The 21,196-nt window shown below is 42.2% G+C and overlaps 1 protein-coding gene and 3 non-coding genes across 4 annotated transcripts; 2 read left to right on the top strand and 2 right to left on the bottom strand.

Moving 5' to 3' along the window:
* Window positions 1-519: 519 nt before the first annotated feature.
* Trnav-cac lies at window positions 520-592 on the bottom strand. The gene has a single exon. It is a non-coding gene; the product is annotated as a tRNA-Val (tRNA).
* Window positions 593-5,775: 5,183 nt separating this feature from the next.
* On the top strand, window positions 5,776-5,848 carry Trnav-aac. Its single transcript has one exon. It is a non-coding gene; the product is annotated as a tRNA-Val (tRNA).
* Window positions 5,849-9,112: 3,264 nt separating this feature from the next.
* Trnai-aau lies at window positions 9,113-9,186 on the bottom strand. The gene has a single exon. It is a non-coding gene; the product is annotated as a tRNA-Ile (tRNA).
* Window positions 9,187-12,787: 3,601 nt separating this feature from the next.
* Prss16 (serine protease 16) lies at window positions 12,788-20,161 on the top strand. The gene is made up of 12 exons (XM_048348256.1): window positions 12,788-12,857; window positions 12,932-13,098; window positions 13,910-14,009; window positions 14,135-14,264; window positions 15,553-15,676; window positions 15,872-15,949; window positions 16,047-16,094; window positions 16,508-16,795; window positions 17,483-17,624; window positions 19,595-19,774; window positions 19,846-19,991; window positions 20,099-20,161. The coding sequence occupies exons 1-12, from the start codon at window positions 12,788-12,790 to the stop codon at window positions 20,159-20,161; spliced, it is 1,536 nt and encodes a 511-aa protein (XP_048204213.1).
* Window positions 20,162-21,196: the final 1,035 nt, after the last annotated feature.

The raw sequence follows: 21,196 nt of genomic DNA, 5'->3' as shown, positions 1-21,196 counted from the left end.
TACAGTAGACGGTCTGGCAAGGGCAGGAGCCAGGCCTGAGTACAAACCCCAGTTCTACAACACACACACACAAAAAAAAAAAAAAAAATCTTAAATTATTACTACTACCAACAGCAAACCATTTTTATTAGCATATATTCGTTACACTGGCTGGCTGATAATTATCTGGTAAATGATCTATTAGGCATGGCAGCTAATATTCTGGCTAGCTTTCGCCACTTTATTCTAGTTGGAGTCGTTGTCTGGTAGAAATCCACATTCCAAATGATAGTAGGCAGATCGCGCTCTATCTAGTCTCTTAGGTTGGAGATAGTGTCCCAGGACCATCCGAAGAGGCCCAGCAGGAGGCTGCGGGGACGAGAGAGAACAGCTGTTTCTGTTTCAGAGCCGACTGGCAGCGGAAACCCAAGTTCCTAAGCAAAGAGCAAAGTTCAGTATTTGTTGTTTTACTTTTTGTAAATGTAAATAGTGGGAAGTGTCCGAAACTAAAAAGGTTGCTAGGTGAGGAAAAACACAGCATGTTCCCGCCCGGTTTCGAACCGGGGACCTTTCGCGTGTGAGGCGAACGTGATAACCACTACACTACAGAAACAACTGCTTACTACTGTTAGGCCATATTTCATTGAAAAAATGTTGATTATAGGGCCTAAGGTTCTTCAGTCTTGCTAGATGAATCCAATCGATACATGCCAGTCCAGAAATTATCGCCGTTATGATATGGCTTTCTCCCTCTCTATAAGTGAGCAGTAACCTCAACCAAGAAAAGGCTCCTACCCAAACTCCAGGAGTGAAAAACTAACATAACCATATATAGAACTTTATTTCAAGACCTCTCGTGATATCTATCTAGGTTAATTCTTGCCTGGGAGTGTGCCCTGACATTTATCTCTTGATGAAAGAAAATGACTCTGAAAATCAGGAAGGAACATTCTGAGCCGATGAGAGAGTTCAAGGCCATTCACACTTTCTGGGTCAGTTTCCTTCATTATTCCCTTGGCGACCAGTTGAGACTCTTGGCTCTATCTACCAGTTTTCTGGGAAATAAAAGAAAGCAAAAGAAATATTCCAAGAATATCACAATCGCTACAACAATGCAAATACAGAAAGACATCAACTTTGTTCTTAAACCAGTGTTTAGTAATGTCTTCTTCATGATATCATTTTATCAGTTTTTCCATAGTTTTACTACCCAAAATATTAATTAATGGAAACAAGAATCAAGCCAAAGTTATTGGCCATCTCGCTCATTAATTCCATGTTGTTGATTTTCTGGCACAATTGTGCTGGAGACATGATCTCAAAGCAAGTCTTTACATAATAAATATTTTCCAGTTGAATCATCAATAGATGGCTATTAGATATAACCAGCCAGGCACTGTTGATGAAACTAAAGTCACTGTTGATGAAACTAAAACTGAACACCAGGCTTCCAAAAATTATTATTAAAAACATAGTGAGATTTGAAGATCATGGTTCAAAGCCAGCATAGGCGGGGAAGTCCCTAATATTCTTTTTTAAAATTAATTTTATTTATTTGTTTTTATGTATGTGGTACTCAGGAATTGAACCCAGGGCCTCATGCATGCTAGGCAAGCACAATCTACTACTAAGCCACATTCCTAGACCCCTAATATTTTTAACTCCAATTAACCACCAAAAAGCTGGAAGTAGAGCTGTGATCTGAAGCAAAAGATCTCAGGGATAATCCCCTCAACCATGAGGTCAGCCCAGGGCTGGCAGTCTCTGGGTGCTTACTTCCCCAAGCCAGAGGAGGGAAATTGGGGGGGGGGGGGAGGAGTGGTGGCCCTTTCCTTCTGTCTTTTTGGATTGTACAGTGGTGTTTTTGTTCCTATCTCTACTGACAGTGGTGTTTGGAGAAAGTTTGTTGTTGATTTTCTTCCATGTATGTTTCTCTATCAAAATTGCTATAATCTGAAAACAGTGGCAGATCCCAATGTCTCAGAATAGCAGGAAATACTGTTTTTTTAACCTGAAATTAAAAAAAAAAAGTTGTGCTAACAGTACAAATTCAGGTAGCTCCCTTAAATCATTCTCTGGTATGAAAAAGGAACAAACAAAACCTAACAGGTTGATGGGAACCCAAAATGTCCAGGGTTATGATTATCCATAGGTGTGCATTTCCATGTGTGTATGCGTGCACATACATGCACGTTCCACGAATGCTTGAAAACATTGTGAAAAAATGCCACAAAGGAAGGATGAGCAATGAGGCCCAAACAACAAATCTACTGAGAAGAATAGAAAATAAAGACTCTCTGCACTGCTCTGTGGATGCACTGGGAACTTCATCTTCTCCCTTTCAGAGGACAAGACTGTCCCAATTATAAGTATTAAACACACACATACACACTTTTTTCACATGCCTATTTCACCTACACTGAGCCCGTATATAAAAATTTCCACTGGTGACTGATGTTCTTTAATTTTGTAACTCTGGACTTCTAAGTTGTTGAGTAAGTTTGGTTCTTAAAATGTTTACTTTTACTAAACTCGTGTATCCATTTTCCTAATGTGAAGGAGGGGTAGAAGGAATTTATGATTATCTTTACTCCTGTGAAAGGTCTTAATTTCTCCAAAGTGAAGTATGCTGTTTTTTCGGCGTGGGGGGGGGGGCAGAGAGGAAGTGAGGTAAAGAATATGATAAATACCTCAAGAATGATCTTCACATTATTTTTGGTAAATCAAAGTTTTAAAAAAAGGTTTCAATCACTCATTACTGATCCATGCGTAGCATCAGTATCCAATGTAAATATGTAAGAAAAATGGAACTGTCTAGTGAATGGTCAGTGGAATTGACTAAAGCAGGAAAGTCCTTTATAAATATATTTTAAGTCGATATAACTTACTGATTTCTTAACTTATTTATTTTTATTATCTTTAAATAAGTTATACAAAGGGGTTTTAATTGGATATCTCAGAGTACAATGGCCTTGATCAAAGTCACCGCTTCCATCATTTTCCTCGGCCCATCGATCCCAATTCCACCAATCCCCTCGGGTTACCACCAGGTCCGTTTTCACATAAGTACATTGAGTATAATGATTGCCTTCTCCCCACCCCGTCCTTCCCACCGATCGACTTAGCTCAATCCCCTTAAACCTTACTTTACCCCCTGCCCGGACAAAACGTGCTCCAGCTTCCTAGTGTGTTGTTGTTAAACTTCCAGTTAATTGTTCCACGGAGTTGCGGGATTCCACGGGGAATCCACCCCTGCCTATTAATTTATGCAGTTTTGTTCAACCTGACTTCTCCTATTGCTCCGATTTACCTGTGTTCCTAACGAAGAATAAATAGCGCCGCACAGCATGCAGCAAGAAGCTAGTCACACAAATCAAGGAAACATTGAACAAAAACAATAAACAATGAGAAAAATATTTCCTTCAATCTCTCCCCCCCACACACACCCCCGCCACCACCAAATTAAGTAGGGGCCCGACCGTTTGAACTAAGTTTCCCTGCCAGAGCATTCTTTCCTCCTGAAGCAAAGAGAAGGGAGTCTTTAAACTGTGAGTCAAGTAAACGCAGCTGTGCACCAACGAAATGATCGTGTCACCCGGGGGCACTCCGAACACAGAAATGATTGATGCTGATAAGCATTCGACTGGTGTGGCTGCGAGCGCGTTTCAGTCACATCTCACTGCACACCTGCCTGCACAAATCACCAAGAAGAGCGCGGGAGCTCCATTCACTGCCAAAGACGGACACCAACAAACCTACCATCTGAAAGAGATCCCAGACCTGGAAAGTGGCGGCTTTAGACAAGTGTCTGGTTAAACAGTGCCCAGTGGGAGTCCTCAGTGTGCGAAGCAGAGTAGAAAAGCCTGGAGGGAAAGTCAAAGTGAACTCAGAGGACGAACACAACAAAATTGTGTTACGCACGATATTTATCTTGCAAAGACTTATTGGTGCTGGATTGTGTACATTGTAAGAGGTATCAAGGAATAAAACAATGAACCTGCCACACGCCCAGGCCTTGATTTGATCTTTGTACTGCTGAGAGGGAAAGAGCATAGGAAAGGATTGGGAGCTTGCAAAAGTAAACGCTCCCCTAATGTTGGCGCGCCGTAGAACCACTCAGAAAGGCAAGAGCATCAAGGCCAGTTTTCTGGGCCTCATCCCAGAGATGCTGCATTGATTCCTGAATGTGGCCCATGAAGTTTTAGCCCATTAATTTCAGCTGTTAGTGTGTCCACTGTACCGTAAGAACCATTGTATTAGCGTGTTATGCTTATTACCCAGAAACAACTAGGAACTTCGACCCGTAGAAGAGGGTTGGGAAATGTAGCATCCGTGAGGGGTGAGAAGTGAAATTCAACCTTAGAGACTTTATCACAAAGGCTTGAGCCAACCCAAGTAACTGACTTCACTCTCAAGATTTGTGATCTTGCTTTTGTATTCTCTATCGTAAACGTGCGGTTTTTGTCAAGTAACTTCGTTTTGGTGGCAGTGGTTTGTTTAATAAAGATGTCACCTCTCTCTCAAACAAAAAGATTTTTAATATAATTCTACTCACAGTCCTGACTCCTATCTTCACTCCAAAAACTACCAATATTATATTGTGAAGAGAGAGCTGTCCTGAACCACAGCCACTAACACAAGCTTGAAAATTTAGTACCCCCCAAAATGTTCTTACTTTAAAATTTTTACTTTTCTGTTTACATGTTGAAATGATGTTTGAGGTTAAGCATATTAATGGTTATTATTTATTTAGGTTTGGGGGTTTGTGTTTTGTACTATTATCAATGAGCCTGTATGTAGATATTTGCTCACTATTAATTGGTCCTAATGGATAAATTTTTCCTGTTTGGACTTAAAACTTCCCAATCTTTAAGAAAAGATCTTGGGCTGGGAATATGGCCTAGTGGCAAGAGTGCTTGCCTCCTACACATGAAGCTCTTGGTTCCATTCCAAGGGGCCTGTGGCTCAGGTGGCAAGAAGCCAGGGATGGTGCTCAGGCAAGGCCCAGGACTGGCCAAAAAAAAACAAAGATCTTAACTCCAAGAAATGGAAACAAGCGGTTTTTTTATTTTTCATTTCTGTTTATGCTCTATTTTCTTTTTTCTTGTTTGTTCTTTTATCTGTCACTGGGAGGAAGGGCAGAGAAATGGAGGGACAAAGGGTAAACAAATGCAGCAATGGTATTCACAAGACACTATGCTGAAAATGAACTATACAACTTACAGGTGGGAATGGGAGGGGGAAAACTGGAAGAGAGTAATGGAAGGAATGACATTATCCAAAAAGAAATGTACTCATTACCTGACTTAGGTAACTGTAATCCCTCTGTACATCACCTTTATAAGAACAATAGAAAAGAAAATTAGAAAACAAAAAATCTCCTTTATGAATTATTGAAAGTTTGTATGAATCTCACTACCAAAGTCCTGACGGGGTGCCTGAACAAAGAAAAAAAAAAGAATAGATTTCTAGTCTAATTTTCAGAGCTAGAGCATCTCACCCAAGTAGAGAAATGAGCATAGAACTTACCAAGAAATTCCTGGAAATAGAATTTTCCAGGAGACCGCCTGAGGCTTCTCTCCTTGGGGCTTGTGTAAAAGGAACAGGGGAATCTAGAAGTAGTATTGCTGTTTTTAAGAATCAGAAAGTATAGGGGAATTACGTTGCAACTCAGAAAAGAAAAAAAAAGGAGTAAAAAGGCTTCGAAGAAAGTGTAACTTAATTTTTAGTTTGGTTTGGGTTGGTTTCTTTTTAACTCTTCTTCTGTCTGGTAATGTAAGGCACCCTACAGGCAAGGTTTCCGTAGTGTAGTGGTTATCACATTCACCTAACACGCGAAAGGTCCCCGGTTCGAAACCGGGCGGAAACAAGAATTTCTTGAAAATTCTGCCATTTTGTTACATTTTGGGGGCACACACCAAGACCTTCGATTTAAATAATAATATGATCGGAGTATAAACTAAAGGTATTTCTCATCCCACCCTCACTTGTGTTTGCGTGCCATTCTTTACAAGAAGTTTAGCAAAAACCGCTCCAGGGTGCTGTTGACAATGCCCGGGGGAAGGCCCTGATCTTTGAGTTCAACCCATCCGCAAGGAGTAAAAATCTCCAAGGCTGGAGGAAAGTGAGTGTTTGCCAGGAGCTAGAAGCAGATAGTACTAACTACTGCAAAGAGGATGAAGATTAGGAGTAGGCAGAGATGTAACTAGGGACAAGGGTCTTCCAAGTGGAGCCTTATAGGCCTTTTTTCTTCTTCATTTTACCTTTTGTTCTGATACAATTGTATCATCTGTTACACGGACACAATAAGAGGTTAGGGACCAGTGGATGTAGCAGGACGATAAAGGAAAAACTGGGAATGCCTGCAGTTTTCCATCCAAAGAATAATACAAACAACTGCTATTTTTTAAATGAGCAATGCTGAGGAATTAGTTGAGTACACAAACCTGGAGATTAATGGTGTGGTCTAAACTGAAGATACAAAATTTCTGAATAGTAATAGTGTAGACAGTATTTAAGCCATAAGAATAAATGAAATCATCAGAGAGGAAGTATGTATAAAGGAGGTCCAAAGGCGAAGCCCTGAAAATTTCTATCATAAAAAATGTGACTGGAAAACAAAGATATTGAGGAGGAGCCAAGTGAAGTAAAAAGACAATCAGGACAGCAATGTCTTGATGTTAAAGAAAAAAAAATATTTTAAGAAGGATAATGAGTGTTGAGTACAGAAGGTAAAGAAAGATAAAATTTTGAGTTGATCTTTCACATGTAGAAGTCATTGGTTATCTTGATCCTGAAATGGTGGTGCCAAAAATCCTAGGAAATGACCTACAGGAAAATGTTTGGAATAATCAGAAAGGAAAAAATGCTGAACTCAATGAAGATAAAAAATAATAACCTTTAAGTCATTAGTAATTCACTGGCAGAAGCAGGTAACACTTCTTAAGGAACTTGGGACATTTTTTACAAAACTCTAATGGCAACCTGTTGCCAGTAGGTTTCTTCTTTGTTATGTTTCCTTTTCAGGATGAGGATATGTGAAGACTTGATCCAAAATAGCTATGCTAAAACTTAAAACAGTGAGAAGGACATATGAGAAGTCCATGGTGGACTAGCAGATGGGCAATCCACCAGCTTACTATATCATGAATGCCATTTTATAAATGCTGCTGCATCGTCAGCCTACTATTTTTTTAATGACATAACTTTTGAAAGTGCCTGTATTTTCTGAAAAGGGATGCTGTTTTTACAAACCATCTCAATTCAGTAGCTTAAAACAATAAGAATCTCACTGGTTTGTGACACTAATAGGTTGGAGTTGACCATTTGGGCTGACTCCTACATCTGATGAGCAAGAATTAGTTTTCAGAGATCTCTTCTCCACTCACATGCTCAATCCAGGCACATTGTCTGGTGAATGGCTTAGTGCAAAAGTAAGTAGAGAGAAGAAAAATATCTAAAACAAATAAGCAATTGTAGCAAGGTTGTAAGGTAAAAGGCTACTTTACAAACATCGGTCACTTTCCTATACACTGGCAATAAACAAGTGAATTTGAAATTAAAAACACATTAGCACTCCCAAAAGTTAAATACTGGGGAATAAATCTAACAAACTAACTAACTATATATATATATATGTATGTATGTATATATATACATAGGTATATATACATGTATGTGTATATATATATATAATCTACATAGAAAAACCATAAAACTCTGATAAAAGAAATCAGAGACCTAAATAAATAGAAAAGTTTTTCATGTTCAACAGACAGTAGAGAGAATGTAAAAGGAAGAGAAAATGAGTCATAAATTTAATAAAACCACCAGGATGTGGCTAGTTATTTCTGGTTCATTTGATTTTCTATTACTCAATGTGTGTTCAATACACTTCCCAGATATTTTTACCCTAATTCTACCATTACTAAAACCATAATCACAGCTACATCCCTAAATTTCACCCATCCTTATCAACTAAACCACACTTCTGCTCTTTATATCGTTATTGAACTGGAAGTCAATAAGGGTACCTAAAATATATGGAAAGACTCAGAGATAAAACCAAAGTTTCATGCTATATTACTTAGACATTAAAATACATCTTTATATGATTATACTTTTAGGCCAAATTTTTCTTTTTTAATCTTGCATGTGCTGGGCTAGCACTCAACTAATGGATTATGCTCCCAGGCCAAAATATTCTGATTACAAAATAACTTCAAGCTTAGGAAAAAAAAATTTGCTCTGTGACTACCAGAACCAGTTTCAAACAAATTCAATCTATCAAAGATCCTTATTTCCTTCAGCCAGTCAGGGATGAGCTCACTTCAGTGAACATCAAACCTAGGAGTGCCATTCAACCAGGTCAGAGAAGTCTGTTTCAAATAAAGGTTCCCAGAGATTATACTAACCTGCTTACCCACTAAAAATCACCCAGTTCCTCATCTGCTTCCCTAGACTCCTTCTTCCCCCCAGTAAAACAGAATCAATTCTGCTCTAAAGGGCTATTCTTGGCAGAAATAATTCTCTGTAAATGAGATTTGATTCATATTTTAAAGATGTAGCAGTCGTCTCATCATCGTGAAAATATTCCCTTGTCAAATCTGAGATGTCTAATTTCATTTGACACTGAGATTGTATTTGTCACTTATTTTTCATATCTGAGATCTTGTGTATTCTATAAAATATAATGGCCACATCATGTCGCCATAAATGCCAAACTTGACAGGCTTTGTTTTCCTTATATGTGCGAATTCGGTTTATCAAACTAATTCCCAATGTTTGAAAACACATTAATAATGTTCATACCATCAATTCATAATGCTCTTGTCAGAATTCTCTGAGGCCTGGAGATCCAGAAATAATAATAATAATAATAATAATAATAATAATAGTTATTATTATATTATTATTATATTATTATTGTTGTTGTTGTTGTTGTTGTTGTTATTATTTGAGAGAAAAAACTGTCCCCATGGACAGAATTCTAATGGAAAGGAAAGGGAAAGAGAAAAGGAAGGAAATGGAAAAGGGAGCGAGAAGAAAATGAGGTGTTAACAATGTGGGCATTACTGCTGAGGTTTGAGTTCGCAGCATTTATTTTCACTAGCTAGAAAAAACAGAGACTCCCTGGCCCGTACGGGGATCGAACCCGCGACCTTGGCGTTATTAGCACCACGCTCTAACCAACTGAGCTAACCGGCCTGACGGGATGGCCGTCTTTTTTCGTTTTATGGAAGTTCCTTAACATTCTTGTGTTTAAAGTTTTCCTCACCCCCTTCCCAAAGAGACCTTTTCTGTTCAAGTAAAAGCGACTTGAAATTCCTCCTCGTTTTTCACTCCCCCTTTCCTCCCACCAAGTTGTACTTCGAGCGAAAACTCTACCCTGTATCAAAAAGAAACTTCGCTTTTCACTTAGAAAACAAAATTCTCAAACTCGCCTTATCCAGGCTCAGAAAACATAGAAAGAAAAAGTTCACCAGAAAAGAGTTCTCCTTCAGACTCTGGGGAGATCCCCAGACCCCGGGAAGGAGGGAGAGGGAGGAGCTGCACACTGGAGCCCAGCTGGACTGAAATTGACCTGGGTGATGGACTTGATCCTCTTTCGTGGCTGGAATCCCGCTTATCTCAGAGGGAAAGGAAGTCAGGGGAGCTTTGGTAAAGCTGGTCTTGGAAGTGGACAGCGAGGATCTATCTTCCTGGGGTCAGGGAAATATGAACAAGATTCCCAATTTTTCTTTTCTTCCTTCAGAAAATGTGTCCAACGGAAATCAATTCACCTGGTGTTTGGAGTGTGGTGATGCAGGGACAGCATGGTGGCTTTCTGGCTCCTGATAATCCCTCGCTGCTCCTGGGGCATTATCAAATTCGCAAAGGTCCATTCTTTCAGACCTGCAACAGCCAGGATGGCGAAGCAAGCAAGGTAGAAGAGGCTCGGGTATTAGAGATAGGCCTGGGCTCTATAGACCTCGCAAAAGTTCTGGACCAGGAAACTCCAAGCTTCTGGACAATTTCTCAGGAACTCAGCGACTGGCTCAGCTGACTGGCTCAGTTGGGTGGCGACCAAGGCCAATGCCATTTCCAGTAGGAGAAAGGATCCCCACCGTTTCTAGAGTGACAATGGCCCCTGCGAGCTCCCTAGATTTTCAGACTCCCTTCTCACTTCTTAGAAGAGCGATCTGGCCTCCATGCGCCTGCTGTGTGACCGGAAGCAACTATTTATGTGTCAACGCATTTGTGGGAGAGTCTTTTAATATTTAATCTGAGTTCCCCGTTTTTGACGTGTTGGTTATATTTGTATGGGTGGCCATTTCTAGAAATAAGACAAAGGCAAAGGTTGAAGAACTAACAAATTTTGGTCCTTTGCCTTCAACCAAACTGAGCCCCTGGGCTTCTATAAACTATGATGTATAGCCCTCCCCACACAAATTTGGCAACTAATTTATTTCCATCCCAAAATTAAGCAGTTGCTTTTCTTTATATTGTAATTATTGACATTAAAATAAAACCTGGGGCTGGGAATGTGGCTTAACGGTAGAGTGCTTGCCTAGTATGCATGAAGCCCTGGGTTCGATTCCTCAGCACCACATATACAGAAAAAGCCAGAATTGGTGCTGTGGCTCAAGTGGTAGAGCACTACCCTTGAGCAAAAAGAAGCCAGGGACAGTGCTCCGGCCCTGAGTCCAAGCCCCAGGACTCAAAAAATAAAAAAATAAATAAAGCCATTGTCTAATTTTAAAAAGTAATTTGATAGATTATACATTGTGAATAATTTGATACAATCATTGGGGAAAAATTACTTGCACGAATGTGATCCTTAACTTCTATTATGTGAGCATTTCTATAATTAAATCATGAGAGCTCTAACCTAATGGATGGTTACATTTCTTAAAAGACTGTAGCATCTTGGGTCAATGTACATTGATAAGATTGAGAAGAGAAAAAAATGTTTCCTTTGGAATGTGAGGAAGGAAAGGGAAAAAAGTACATACCATATCATGTTCCTTACTTTTTGTTTTGTTTTGTTTTGTCCTGGGGCTTGAATTCAGCTGGTTAATTGGAGACAACTTTCTTGCCTGGGCTGGCTTGGAATCACAATCCTCAGACCCCTGCCTCCTGAGTAGCTTTGAATGGTTAATTAAGTGATCTTACTATGGTCAAATGTTAATGAGCAGCTGAGGTATAACCTCTGTTCTTTAGCTTTGGGAATCAAAATCAAAATGAATTTGAATTTGTACCTGGTAAAGAGGGAGGAAAAAAGGAGAGAGAGAGAGATAGAGAATCTCAATAACATAAGGAAATATATTAATTTAATGATCAGAGCAAAGGATGGAAGAAGGTGGGGAAGCTGCATCTTCTCAGTGTCCTTTAGCCAAATGGGCCTTCTTTCTTTGCATTGGGCCTGGAACTCAAGTCCTTGGAACAAAATGGATAAACTGGGGAGAAATCAGTGGTGTCCTGGAAAGTCATGCAAACCCAAAGATTCCTGTAGTTTTTTCATATAAATGTAATCCATTTATTGTAGGTTAGGGATAAAATGCTAGAGCTTCTACTGGTCTTTTAATTCCTTCAGTCTCCTAATGGCAGACTTGACTATAACAGCAGGTGCTACCAGCCACCATTTTCATGAAGGAACCAGCTCGCCTCTTCATCTTGGTTTTACCTCAGGGGGAGCAGGTATACTTCATATCTTGGATGATTTCAATTTTTTCCACCATCTTCTGAAGGGAGCTACCATAGTGGGTCCTATATTTATCAACAATGCCAAACTTCTTAGTATGTTTGACCATATTGCTGCAACTTAGGTCCAGGCCCAGAGAGGTTCCTGTAATTTTTAGGCCTGGGCAACATAGGGGGGTTCTGCCTCTTAAATAATAAAAAAAAAGGTAAACTTTATAATAAATTACAATTAATTATACCTTAAAAAATAAAAAGTTCGGGCTGGGGATATGGCCTAGTGGCAAGAGTGCTTGCCTCATATACATGAGGCCCTGGGCTCGATTCCCTAGCACCACATATACAGAAAACGGCCAGAAGTGGCGCTGTGGCTCAAGTGGCAGAGTGCTAGCCTTGAGCAAAAGGAAGCCAGGGACAGTGCTCAGGCCCTGAGTCCAAGGCCCAGGACTGGCCAAAATAAATAAATAAATAAATAAAAATAAAAAGTTCAAGAGTTTTCTCAAGTGGCAAGTCCATTTTACAATCCCAAAGCTTTCCTTACTGTCTTTGTCACTGCCATTCTAGCAAATATGAAGATACATCTTGTGGTTTTATTTATATTTTAGTGTGGCTAAGGACATTGAGAATCTTTTCATGTGTGTATTGGCCATTTATGTTTCATAAAATGCCTTTTTTAATTCTTGGTCTTTTTTTGGTGGGGAGGGGGTGCTAATTGGAGTTTCATGGACTTTCCTGCCCAGGCTGGCTTCAAACAGCAATCCTCAGATCTCAGCCTCCTGAGTAGCTAGGATTATAGGCATGAGCCACCAGTATCCAGCCTTCTTTGTTCCTTCTAAACAGCTCTGAGGCACAGTGAGTGGAGACAGAGGCTGAAGAAGGCAAAAGTCCAGTACAGAGCATTCAAGTGTCTGATTAGCAGGTCCCAACATACAAACTCGGGCTTCCCTGTTTCGCTTTAATGATTCCTGTAGACGCTTGTCCTCCAGAAGGCCCTAAAGCTTCCAGTGAAACCTGAGCTTCTGCTGAAACACAATGAATTAAATGCCAAGGTGTTGGGGATATAACAAAAGTCCTCACAGAATCAAGCAATGCAGAGCCCTTGGAACTCTTGCACAGAGCATTAGATAGCATGGCCATCAGACCTGCGCTATGGCTGGGCCCTTCCCTCCTGGTTTCCCTCTGGGGACTCTCATTTCCAGGTAAAAGTGGGTTGCAGGTGGAATGTGAGATTCTAAGAGACCTCGTCTGACTCCCTATCTTCCATGTCCAACAGCTTTGCTTCTTAGGCGCCTGAGAGAACACACTCAGAGATTTCAAGAGAGCTCCAGCCTGAGTATAGGCCTAGAAGGGAGCCTGGGTGCTGAGCCCATGCCCAAAGTAGGGTGGCTGGAGCAACCACTGGACCCCTTCAATGTATCTGACACCCGCTCCTTCCTGCAGGTAAGGCTGGGAGTTCACTGCCTACCCTGCTCCCTCCTCAATCTCCCTACTCTGTCCTTTGGTCTGGACTTTTTCTACCACTCTACATCACAATCTTTTTCTTTCTTTCTTTCTTTCTTCTACTGTACACTGTAGGAAATACAATCCCCATGTCTTAGGCTATGGCTGCTGTCAGTACCCTCTTACAGCCCTACTGTGCATCCCCTTCATTTCTTAGATTTGCCCTCACTTCCCCCTTCTCTTCTTGGTGTCACACTTTTTTTTTTATCCTCCACTCTCTCCTCTCTCATTTACTCTTGTTCTCTGGTTGTCTTTCAATGTCCTCTTTGTCCAGTTCTTCAGATTGTACATAAAACCTATCGCCAGTCTCAATTTGTAGCAGAAATCTGAACTTTGGAATGGAGACCTGATTCATAACTGATTTTAAAAAAAATGTCTCTTGAGTTTTTCCTAATGTTTCTCCTCTATGTAACTACCAAAGATCAGCTCACTATTCTAAATTCAGCCACATTCGGTGTTCTACAATTATTACCTTCAAGAAATTTTAGATGCCTACCATAGGCCAAACATTCCCCTCAATCCTAAAGAGAGAAGAATGAAAATGTGGACACCCCCAAAAAGTCTACTTTTTTAGCTCTTGCATTTTATAGTGGGAGATAAGCAGGAGATAAATAAACACAAGAATAAATAAGCCCATTTCAGATACAACTAAAGAAAGATCTATTAGAGAGAAAAACTGCAACAATGGAAGAATAATGAATAAGTCGGGAAGCTCAAAATGTCATTTCTTCACCCTCATCCCACCTCTTAGCGTTACTGGGTAAATGACCAACACAGGACTGGTCAGGATGGACCTGTATTCCTGCATCTAGGGGGAGAGGGCAGCCTTGGACCAAGCTCGGTGATGACAGGTAAGAGGCAAGCATGGGGAAAGATGTGGTGGGGGCCAAGTAGAACTGTATATAGCAATGTTGTGAGACCTGGGAAGTGCAAAGGTCTTATATTCATCCTGCTCTTCACTATGTGCTCTTTTCAGGGCATCCTGCAGCCCTGGCACCTGCCTTGGGGGCTCTGGTGATAAGCCTGGAACACAGATTTTATGGTCTGAGCATACCTACCGGAGGCCTCAGTATGGTCCAGCTTCGCTACTTGTCCAGTCGTCATGCGTGAGTTGGAGGAGGGAGAGTGGAAGTTACAGGATTGTGAATATCTATGTCCTGGAATCTCTGCATTATGTCTTTCTCTACCACTATCCAATGTCAACACCTAGCTCCCCATTTTTCAATTCCTGTCTTTCACACTGTCTTAATATTTCTGTTTTCTTTTCCCCTCTACTCTTGTCTCTGTTTTTATCTCACTGTCTGAAGTAAGCTACAGCCATTATCATTTCTTAACTGGGTTTCAGTTAGCCACAGCATCCTAACCTTTCTCCATGTCTGGTCTTGACTTCAGAATGAAAACATAAATAATCTTGTTAGAGCACAAACCATCCCTCCCCTAACTCAAAACCCTCATAACTCTCATATTACTCAGAGCAAAGTAAACCTTATTAGTAGCCACAAGGTACCACAGTGAACAGGGGTTCAACCTCACTTAACTCTAAAGTCTAAGATCCTTGCTGTTCTCTAGACTGAGCCTTTGAACTTTTCCTTCTGCAAGAAGCTGCTTGCCTCCAGATATTTGTATGATGTCCCCATCTCCTTCTATGCATTCAACTTTTATTATCAAGCCCCACCATTTCTTCCCACCTAGCTTTCTTTCATCTGCTTTATTGTTTCTTTCACCAGCTTTATTGTTCTCTACTGGACTTAATTATCCCTCTCTTATTTGGTGTCTGTTTCAATCTCGGCTTATCTCATTCTTGACTCTGTTTCTCTGTGTCTACATTTGTCTCCACATCTCATTGTTTTTACAAGCTCACCTGGTTTCTAACTGCAACAAGATGACACTAACTGTAACCCATTTCAGAATGACTGATGAAGAAAGAAAGCCCATGGAAGGAAAAAAGAGAATCTTAGAAGCCTCCAATATCTTTCCTTTTGTTGGGGGGGGAGGGGCACTCCCCTTCCCTAATGCCTTGTAACCATTCAGTTTATGACACCTCTTCCTGCTGATAGCCTTCCTTGATTGCCTGCATCTCCTTCCTATGTATATCAAGTTTTCGTTGCAACTACCTTAGAAATTTTTCCTTTAAAACGGAAGAGGAGGGTGGAGGCTTTCCAGGCGGGGGAAATACAGGATCTCTCTTGGCCTAGGCAGATGTGCGTTGGGAAATGTCTGTGATAATAAAGAGCCCTCAGAAATGTAGCCTAGGGAAAGAACTCTGGCTGTCCATTCGTGTCTCTGGGTGCCAGTTCCCGGGCTGTACAGTGAGGTGGGGGCGGGGGAGGCGGGGGGGAAGGATCTTCAGGGACTTCCAGCAGAGTACCGATGGAGTCTTGCCTTTGACCCCAGGCTGGCTGACGTGGTCTCTGCCCACCGGGCCCTCTCCCGCCTTTTCAACATCTCCTCCTCCAGCCCTTGGATCTGTTTTGGAGGCTCCTATGCCGGCTCTTTGGCAGCCTGGACCCGACTGAAGGTCTGTGGAACTCCTCTGGGTGGGCTGGGGAGGGGGGGATATTCGAACTCTGGGGTCCCGTCCTCAGATAAGAGGAACGCCCTCCCCTACCTACTCCCGAAGAGCTATCTACAAGCTGTCTTTGCAAGGTCTCAAGTGTGAATGACGTTGGTCCCAGCACCTCTGCGACTGGGACTGACAACCTCTCTCTCTTAGTTTCCCCATCTCATTTTCGCTGCGGTCGCCTCTTCTGCCCCGGTGCTGGCAGTGTTGGATTTCTCGGAATATAACGATGTAAGGATAATGGACTACAGGTGCGGGGAAAAGAAGGGTCCCAGTGTGGGGAGTACCCTGCCACTTCCCTGATGGATCTCCCATGGCCTGACTACAGGTGGTGTCCCGAAGCCTAATGAATACAGCAATTGGAGGGTCGCTGGAGGTAGGGAGCTCAACCTAGGCAGGGAGGTGGGGAGGTAAGGGAAAGGTGATCTGAGAAGCTGGGGTGTAGTGAAGGACCTGCAAGGTGGCAGAAGTCGGGGGGCGCGGTTGGAAGTTGCGCTGATTTTGCAAAACTAGATTTGCGATGAAGAGGAGCATCCAGAGCAAACGAGCGCCCCCCCCCCCAAAAAAAAAGGGAAGGGCTGAGAGAGTGCGGGAATTGGGGAGGGTCTGTGGAGGGCGGGTCTCCAAAAAGGTTGGGGGTAAAGGGGGGTGTGGCCTCAGGGGCAGAAGATCCTGGATCCCAGCCTCCTTTCGGGGTCCCGTAGTGCAAAAGTGGGGAACCCCAGGAGGGCGCCGGTCCTGGGAAGGGACGGCCCGGGACCAGCTGACACGGTCTCTCGCTCCGGGTAGTGCGGGGCGGCGGTAGCCGCGGCCTTCGCAGAGGTGGAGCGGCGGCTGCGCGCGGGCGGGGCGGCTCAGCGGGCGCTGGGGGCGGAGCTGGGGGCCTGCGGACCCCTGGGCCGCACTGAAGACCAGGCCGAGCTTCTAGGGGCGCTGCAGGCCCTAGTTGGAGGCACCGTGCAATACGACGGGCAGGCGGGTGCGCCTCTAAGCGTGCGACGACTCTGCGGGCTCCTTCGAGGCCGGGGCAACCACAGTTACCCTACGCCCTACTGGGGACTTCGAGGGGCAGTGCGAGTAAGTACACACACACACACACACACACACACACACACACACACACACACACCACGGAGTTAGACAGGGATTCTTGCTCCATCTCCACTGTGCGAATTTTGGCAATGGACAACCCTGTCTGAACCTTCATTTTCTAGTCTGCGAAATGGGGGAATCACACCTCACCGGGTTGATGTTCAGAAGGTTAAAAAAAGGGATTATAAGGCAGTCAGCTAGGAATTTAACAGGCACTATGTACCTGTTAGGGACTGTGGTGCTTATTTTGCCTATCTCTATCCGTCTTCTTTTCTGTGCACATAGTAAGTGCGCAATGAGTGTTTATGGAGTGGATGAAAAAATATATATAGTCATGGCAACAGAGTTGTCCCAGCCTTTGATTCTACAGTTAGACTGTCACTTTTCCGGCACTATCTAGACCTCCATTGGATTTCTCAGAAGACAGGCACTACTGTTATCCTCCCTTAGGAAAAAAAAATGCAAATGATTACCACTTGCCAAGGTTTCACAGGTGGTAAGATCCCACTCATCTAGTTCTAGGGACCCCTTGAAGTACCCTTCTGTCCACTGATTCCCACAGCTAGGAACGCACTCACCCTTCTTCTGGACTTTAACCTTTAGACCCAACAAAGGCCCCTACCGTTCTGGGCTTGCTGAATTTATATCTATTATATGCATATTGTCTCCTAGATTGTCTTGCACAGTCTGGGCCAGAAGTGTTTAAGCTTTTCTCGATCAGAGACGGTGGCACAGCTAAGAGCTACAGAACCTCAAGTATCTGGCCTGGGTGACCGGCAGTGGCTGTACCAAACATGTACTGAGTTCGGCTTCTGTGAGTGAATGACCTAAGTCTCACCCCTAAAGCATCCATATTGTGCTATGCACAAAGAAGTCATGGAATTTACAGCTCACCTGACTCCTAAGTCTTGCATAATCCACAGATGTTGGGTTGAAAAGAGTGGACAGCTATACTATTGACCTTCACATGCTTTCTCATGTTCACACTCAGGGCTCAACATGAGTGATTTTACCTGTGCACTTCCTCTGGGTACCTATCCCTGGGATATCTCACCAGGCTAGAAATCAGAGACTTGTTTTAGATGCCTCTTTCCTGTTATCCAAATGGTCTGTCAGTCACCTAATTCTGCCCACTCTGTATCTTGAAACCTTTCAAATCCCTCCCTCCTGCTCTGTGCCCCGGAAAGGCCACACCCACTTCTTCCAGAATTACTATACTAGCTTTCTCTTTTCCGCAGTTCAAACTCCACATACTATCAAAGAGCTCTTTCGCAAAATGTTCATGCTTCATTGTGTCCCAAGAGTGAAGTGGCTGGATAAGATACAGGATACCCAGTTAAATTTGAACTTCAAACAGAAAAATAATTAGTATAAATGTGACCCAAATATATAACTTTTGTTTTTGCCAGTCCTGGACCTCAAACTCGGCCTGGACACTGTCCCTAAGCAAAAGAAGCACTCTAGCTCTAGAGCCACAATGCCACTTCTAGGATTTCTCTGGGATTAATGGGAGCTAAGAGTCTCACTGACTTTCCTGCCCAGGATGGCTTTGAGCCATGATCCTCAGATCTCAGCCTCCTGAGTAGCTAGGATTATAGGTGTGAGTTACTGGCAACTGGCCAAATACTGCATATTTTTGAAAATTATAGAATATTTTTGAAAAAATTGTTTTTTAGTTATCAGAATAGGGGCATCGTGTATTATTTGCTAAATCTGCCTATCTTACCTCAGAGTTAAATTCTAAAGCTCTTTTATACCTTAACATAGTAAAGATATGTAGTTTAAAATACATTGTTCAAATTCCAGCTCCATTTCTGACTTCTGTGGACAAATCTGAGTGAGAAATTTACCTCTCTCCCAAGACTCCCCATCTGTAAGATAACAATATCCCCAAGATAACAATAATTCTCTTATACGGCTGTTTATAGGATTAAAGGAGGTAATCCTTTTAACTTGTTAAGAATAAGACAAATATACATTATTTTGTAAATGCTTGCTATTAATACAAAGCTTTACATATTTTCACTCCTAATAACATTACACATGCTGTTTGCTTTGCAAGAATTATGCACTTTCCCTTTCTATACAGTTTACTTATCTTCTAATCTCAAGGCCAGATACCCCCTCCTCTTTTAGGAAGCCTTCCATCAATCCTCAAGATCGATAAAATAGCCTTCTTGCTACCTACCCACGTGAAGTTCTTTAACACTTTCTAATCTGTCATCCACTTATTTTTTTCTCCCTGTTTCACCATCTGGACTATGTCCTTTAACAGAGATTATGATTATTTGGTTGCTACTCTGTGACCAGTATTGCTCAACCTATTTCTGAGCACCTCATAGGTACTCAATACATGTGATAGATTACTGTGAAGTTAAGAAAGTTACATTTACCCTGAAAAGCAAATGAGTTTTGGATTTTAAGCAGGGACAGCCTGGTCCAATTTAAGCACTAATTACTCCAGATTCCCCCTTACCTCCAGACATTGCACAACTTACTTTCTGTATCCTGCTTTCTCTTTTCTCTTTGTTAAGCCTTAATTCCTTCAAGTCTTATTCCATGTAATATGCTCTTTCTGAGCCCATCACACTCCCCTCTGGGATCCCTGCCTCCTGACCCTTTTTTATTACATCCCTGATCACTCTAGGCTGTCACTATTTGGTGATTTGTGGGTCTCTTTGACAAAACTTTAAGTTTATTGAGACCATCATTTGGGAGGTTGTTGAAGGGGTTTGTGGGTTAGCCATATGGATTCTTCATGCTGACAGATATCTCTTTCCTCAGATGTCACTTGTGAGGACCGTAAATGTCCTTTCTCTCAGCTCCCAGCACTGCCCTCCCAGGTAGATCTATGTGAACAAGTATTTGGGCTCTTAGCCTCATCTGTAGCCCAGGCGGTGGCTCAGACAAACTCCTACTATGGCGGTCAGACCCCTGGTGCCAGCAGAGTGCTATTTGTTAATGGTGAGCATGCCTTCAGAACCTGGCTCCTAGGCTTACCTTACCTCAACACATGATAGCCTTCTTCTTTCCAGGGGACACAGACCCTTGGCATGTACTAAGTGTAACACAGACCTTAGGACCCTCAGAGTTAGCTCTTCTCATCCCTAATGCCTCTCACTGTTTGGACATGGCACCTGAGAGGTCTTCAGACTCTCCCAGCCTCCGCCTAGGGCGCCAGGTAAGAGAAAATGTTCTGGATACTATGTGGTTTCATTTGCATACTTATTTGCACATTCCTACTTTCTACCAGTGCTCGTAACTTCCAGAATTCTCATCTTTTCACAGAGAATCATCCAGCAGCTGCAGACCTGGATCAGACAGGAAAGGCAGGTCGGGAATGAGGTGTGAGCACATCCTCAGCACTTCCTGAAGGCCTCTTCTCGCAACAAAAGTAAACAGCTTGTTTTGGAGGAAGAAGTTTCCAGGAATTGGGATTCAGCACTCATTCTGCATGTAACTGGCTTGTGTCTGCAAAGATTACTTCAAGCTAAATACTCTTCATTCCAGAAAGGAGTCTCTGAACATAGATGAATGATTATTCTCATTGTGGGTATTCCTGTTTTGCATATTAAATGCCAAGGAAATATGGCTCCTTATGCTGGTGCTATTTCCTTGCTAATCAGATTCTGGTTCAAATTCTAGTGAGCAGGTGCTCCAACTCCTGGACTAGAGATCTTGCTGCATGTTCTTCTGTCTAGAAATCAGACTTGTACCCTGTCTCTGCATCTCACTGTCTTGCTTGCTCTTTCTTTCCTTTTTGATCTCTTTGACTATTCATCTTTTTAAGCCTTTTTTCAATAATAAAAAGACAAGGTAGGGGCTGGGGATATAGCCTAGCGGCAAGAGTGCCTGCCTCGGATACACGAGGCCCTAGGTTCGATTCCCCACCACCACATATACAGAAAACGGCCAGAAGCGGCGCTGTGGCTCAAGTGGCAGAGTGCTAGCCTTGAGCAGGAAGAAGCCAGGGACAGTGCTCAGGCCCTGACCTGAGTCCAAGGCCCAGGACTGGCAAAAAAAAAAAAAAAAAAAAAAAAAAAAAGACAAGGTAGCAATAATGAGCAAAGCACTTAAAAAATAATGTCAATTTAAAAAATAGGAATGAATAGTTAATAAACACATTTAAAAGTTGCCAAGCCTGTTTAGCCATTAGGAAAACATGAATTAGAACTACATAAAATATTTCTTTAAGCCAAAAGAATTACAAGCAAATAAAAACTTCTGACATATTCAAATGACAAGGATGTAGAACACCTCATCACTAAGTGTAAAATCATAAAACTGTTCTAGAAAAGTACACACTACCTACCCTTTCCTGGACATTTTCCCAAGAGAAATAAAATCTTTTGTTCATGATATGTATTAATTTTAACAGCTTTAGTG

Source organism: Perognathus longimembris, chromosome 6 (genome assembly GCF_023159225.1).
Source record: "Perognathus longimembris pacificus isolate PPM17 chromosome 6, ASM2315922v1, whole genome shotgun sequence".
Classification (NCBI taxonomy): Eukaryota; Metazoa; Chordata; class Mammalia; order Rodentia; family Heteromyidae; genus Perognathus; species Perognathus longimembris.
The sequence above is the reverse complement of the archived record's forward strand: the minus strand, read 5'-3'. Positions and strand labels throughout refer to the sequence as shown.

Coding starts and splice junctions, on each gene's coding strand:
- Prss16 (XM_048348256.1), top strand. CDS start 12,788: ATGGCCATCAGACCTGCGCTATGGCTGGGCCCTTCCCTCCTGGTTTCC. Junction 13,099..13,909: donor ACACCCGCTCCTTCCTGCAG/GTAAGGCTGGGA, acceptor CCCACCTCTTAG/CGTTACTGGGTAAATGACCA. Junction 14,265..15,552: donor TACTTGTCCAGTCGTCATGC/GTGAGTTGGAGG, acceptor CTTTGACCCCAG/GCTGGCTGACGTGGTCTCTG.